This window comes from Hippocampus comes, unplaced genomic scaffold, assembly GCF_001891065.2.
Source record: "Hippocampus comes isolate QL1 unplaced genomic scaffold, H_comes_QL1_v1.1 scaffold301, whole genome shotgun sequence".
NCBI lineage: Eukaryota > Metazoa > Chordata > Actinopteri > Syngnathiformes > Syngnathidae > Hippocampus > Hippocampus comes.
Genome location: NW_017805928.1, coordinates 497,272 through 501,259, shown reverse-complemented (window position 1 = coordinate 501,259; position 3,988 = coordinate 497,272). Strand labels below are relative to the sequence as shown.

At 57.7% G+C, this 3,988-nt stretch overlaps 2 protein-coding genes across 4 annotated transcripts in view; both read right to left on the bottom strand.

The window, feature by feature from the left end:
• Window positions 1-3,267, bottom strand: part of LOC109527628 (nuclear pore complex protein Nup133-like) — a gene marked incomplete at its 5' end in the record, with an annotated part of 19,839 nt that extends 16,572 nt beyond the window's left edge. The window contains 11 exon segments of the mRNA XM_019889637.1: window positions 94-221; window positions 561-715; window positions 805-958; window positions 1,142-1,292; window positions 1,362-1,432; window positions 1,744-1,899; window positions 1,988-2,158; window positions 2,324-2,527; window positions 2,529-2,641; window positions 2,729-2,849; window positions 3,145-3,267. Of these exon segments, the coding sequence (XP_019745196.1) occupies window positions 94-221; window positions 561-715; window positions 805-958; window positions 1,142-1,292; window positions 1,362-1,432; window positions 1,744-1,899; window positions 1,988-2,158; window positions 2,324-2,527; window positions 2,529-2,641; window positions 2,729-2,849; window positions 3,145-3,267 (1,547 nt within the window).
• Window positions 3,268-3,805: 538 nt separating this feature from the next.
• The window catches only part of LOC109527643 (uncharacterized), a 3,830-nt gene continuing 3,647 nt past the window's right edge, over window positions 3,806-3,988 (bottom strand). For all 3 annotated transcript variants that reach the window (XM_019889663.1, XM_019889660.1, XM_019889662.1), the window contains one exon: window positions 3,806-3,939. In XM_019889663.1, coding sequence (XP_019745222.1) covers window positions 3,844-3,939 — 96 coding nt within the window. In that variant the 3' untranslated portion in view covers window positions 3,806-3,843. The remainder of the gene's footprint in view (window positions 3,940-3,988) is intronic.

Genomic DNA, 3,988 nt, shown 5'->3' with positions numbered 1-3,988 from the left:
GGGGCGAGAGTAAATGGCGGGAAAAACAAAGCCCCAAAAAGTGAAAATAGACACGTTGGACAAAAGAAGTCGTCGCTCGTTGTTGCCGTTTACCGGCAGAACTGCAAGAAGGCCGCCTTCAGGAGTTTGGCTTTGTCCTCCGGAGCGACGGGCTCAGCTCGGCCGCCGGACCTCTCCGCCGCGGTGGACGCCTTCAGCATTTGAAGATCATCAACTTGCGTCTTTCCCAAATTTTTTCAAGCAAAAAGGCACATCTTTGACATGTGACAAACGTCATATTGGAGCGGCACCCGTCCAAGATGGCGCCGCCGGTGCTTTGAACTCACGTGTTTTTCCACTTACAACTGGTCCCAATCCGGTCGGTGCTTTTTAAGGATTATTTCATGACATTTCCACTCAGTTTGATTCCATACGGGGACTAAAACGTCGCTTTGAGTCAAAGCACCACCGAACAATAAAATAAAGGGGATCTTGTTCAAGTCCCTGTGGCATCCCCGGCAAAGCCCGATTCGGAAACCGCGGGCGGGGGCGGGGCCGGCGGCTGTTTTGGGGCGACTCACCTCCGGTGCCGCCGCCAGAGACGAGCACAGCGAGTCCTCCACGGTCTCGGGCAGGACGGAGGGGCTCTCCCGGGCCACCACGGCGACCAGACCGCTATTCTGGGAGAAGAAGACGGGCAGGTTGGCGCAGCAGCCGCCGCCGCGCACGCCGTCACCTACGCAGGACACGCACGCGTAGCTCGAATGACCTCCCCCCAAAAAGAACCATCGGCGCAAAAAAAAGTCCGCTCGAAGGGGGCCCCACCGGAAGAGTCGAAGGGGATCCTCTGGTCGGGGGCGGGGGCCGCACCGCCGCTTCCCGTGGAGCAGGCGAAGACCAGCTCCTCGTCGTAGAGGAAGGCGGTGGCGCCGGGGGAAGGGGGCAACAGGAGACGCGTGGCGCGCAGTCGGGACTCGCTCTGAGAAAAACGGTCGCGCGTAAACACAGGCGACGGCGGGCTGAGGTGAAGCTCGCCTCATGGAACCGTCCTCACGTCTGCCGTTCAGAAAGCGTCTCACGCGGAGAGCGGAGGCTTCGCAACGGCGGCAAAAGGGGCGACGGGGGCGCTGCGCTAACGAGACCCCCATTTTGGGGGCCGCACCTGAAAGTGGGGGTTGTAGTTGGTGACTTCCACGGTGAACTGGTTGGAGATGGCGGCGCCGAGGTCCTGCAGGGTGACCAGGCAGAAGTAGACCAGGCGGGGGGGAGTGTCGGACGGGTGCCGGGCGGCGGCCAGGACCACCAGCCCGACCCTGGAGGCGCAACAAGTGCGATGACGCCACGACGCGAGACAAAGAAGACAAAAAAAACGGCCCACTCACTGGCTGAGCTTCACGTCCAGAAAGGTCACGTGGACGCCGTCGCGCATCTCCTCGTAGTTGGCCTCTGAGCCCTGGTGGTGGTGGTGGTGGGGGTTAGCAAGGCGTTAGACAAGCCGCCTGACCGGGACGACCTCCTCATTTCGACCTTGCCACATCAAACATGGCCGACCTTCTTCTCGCGACTCAAACGTGGACTCTATGTATCGATGTCTAACCGTACAGAGCGATCGCTTTTATCAGCGGATTATTTTTGAGATCCGAGGCTTTTTCCCTCTCTCTCGACTCACCGACATCGAGTTTCGTTCCCGTTTGAGTCGCTCTTGGCGAGCTAGCTAAAGTGTAGCTAGCTAAAACGAGCGACCGACCGCCGCCTGCTGCTCACCCAAATGGCGTCGGCGATGCTCTCGCTCAGAGCTCGCCGGACGTCCCAGCTGACCGTCTGCTGCTCCCCCCTCTCGTCCACCTCCCATTTGCTGAGGCGGGAGTCGCTCAGCGCGTAGAGGCAGCCGGTGGCGCTCACCCACAGCACGCTGCGGAGCTGCAACGACGGCAGTCGCGCCGAATCCGACGCGGTCACGTCATTTGGACTCCATCTCAAAACTTTGAAGGATGAAAAGCACACTCACGCTGTCGTTGGCGGGCGGCGACAGGATGCCGAACAGGCTGGACACTCTGCGCCCGATGCCCGACAACACGCCCTGGCCCTGTTGCAGCGCTCGCTGCTGAAGCCTTCCGGAAGAGTCGGCCCCGACGCGCAGCATGCGACCCGTGGCCGAGGACGCCACGAAGCTGCCGCCCTGGCGGGAGGGAAAAGAGCGACGTCGGTCGGCCATCGCCGGTTTCCGACTTCCGCTCGCGTCCGAAGCGAACAGAAAGCGAATTCGTCTTTTCAGCTAGCCGCTGTTTATCCTTTGCAAAGTCGGGCTTGAGCAAAATGACCGTCGCAAGCGATCGCGGCTTACGCTGACGGCCAGCACGAAGGCGCACGGGTCTCCCAGGTCCAGGTCAGCCTCGGCGTAATTGCCCTCCTGCGACAAGCTGGCCCACAAGCGGGCGGCGCCCTCGGCCGACACGGCCAGCGCGGACACGGACTGCGCGGGGGCCTCGTCCAGCGGGCCAAAATATACAAACTTAAAAAAAAAAAAAAAAACCAAACAACAACAAATGTAAACGCACCTTAGCAACAGGCGTCTGGCCGATTTTCCAGATGATGAGTCTGTCCCCGCAAACCAGCCAGGCCCAGCCGCTCTCGCTCACTTTGACCGAGATCCGCTTCTCGCCTGGTGGGCGACGCGAGACGCGCGTCATTACCCAACGCGCAGCTTGGGACTCGGATCCCCCCCGCCGCACACCAAAACACACTTTACCATCGAGCACGTTCAGCGCCTCCATCACTTTGACAGGAAGCGAAGAGCCGAACGTTTGCAGGTCGTAGTTGAGACCGTCGGAGGTGGCATGGCTCTGCTCGCGACTGGGTGTTGGTCTGTCCTCCGCACGCACGCACAGGTTGAGTTTGTTTTAAAGAGATTCACAAAGGATAGTTTACAACAACAACAACAAAAAAAAAAACTGCACAAGGGGCTTGCTTGGCTGTACAGTACTCCTTTTTGTATCTAGACTAGGCTCTGACGCCATCTAGCGGTAACTGTAGAAAGAGCCCAAAGGCAGCCGATTACGATTTCTATTTCGACTCTCAAGTGTCCAAAAAATGTGAACGTAAATGTTTTATTTACCTGAATGTGTACACAACATATATACTTGTTTTCTGTTGCTAACTCGTTACCTTGTCCTGCGCGGGGTGAGCAGAAGGCTGCCGGACCTTCTCCCGGCCGGGGTTCTGTTCTGCTGCCGCCGGGTCGAGCTCGGGCCGGAACGCGGAGAAAACATCGGTGCCGTGACGCCCCGGTTATCCAGAGAAGGAAGTGATTGTCCGCTCAACTAACTCAAAAGCTCCCGTTGCTTTCCCCCCCCCGTCGTCGTCGTCGTCAACTCTCGCCACCAAATCGCGCGCGGAAGTCGCTTGGAAATGACGTCATCCACATGCCCCGAACTCATGCTGCATTCGAGGAAGGCGGGAGATCGGAGCGATTCCAAAATTTGTAGGCTGCCGTCCTCCAGAGTCCGGATTTGATCGCCACGCCACGAAGACGTGCGAATTCATCAATTCATTTCTTGATCCAAATTTGTGTGTTCCTCAGTTGTAAAGCTTTCAAACAATAACCCCAGTTTAAAAACCACATTTTGAAACCCTTGCCCTAGATTGACGGCATACTTTAAAACCCTACCGAGTCTGAAACCCGAACCCCGTTTTGAAAACCGACCCCAAGTTTGAAACCCAACTTCAAACACCTAAGCCTCGTTTAATTTCTTACTTTCAAACCCTAAGACAGGGAAAACAAAATCACATTTTACTGGAGAGAGAGAAGAAAAAAGGACGCTTTTTATTGCGATCTGGGTGGGGTGGTGGGGGGGGGGCAGCTTGTCACTTTTTGCCGCCTTCCTGCGAGTCCGCGTAGACGTCGGACGGCGTCAGCGGGCTGAAGCGGAGCAGCGGAAGATCCACGGCGGCGCGTCGCTCCTTGCATACGTCACAGGCAGACGCACGGACGTCATTCTCAGAAAGCAAG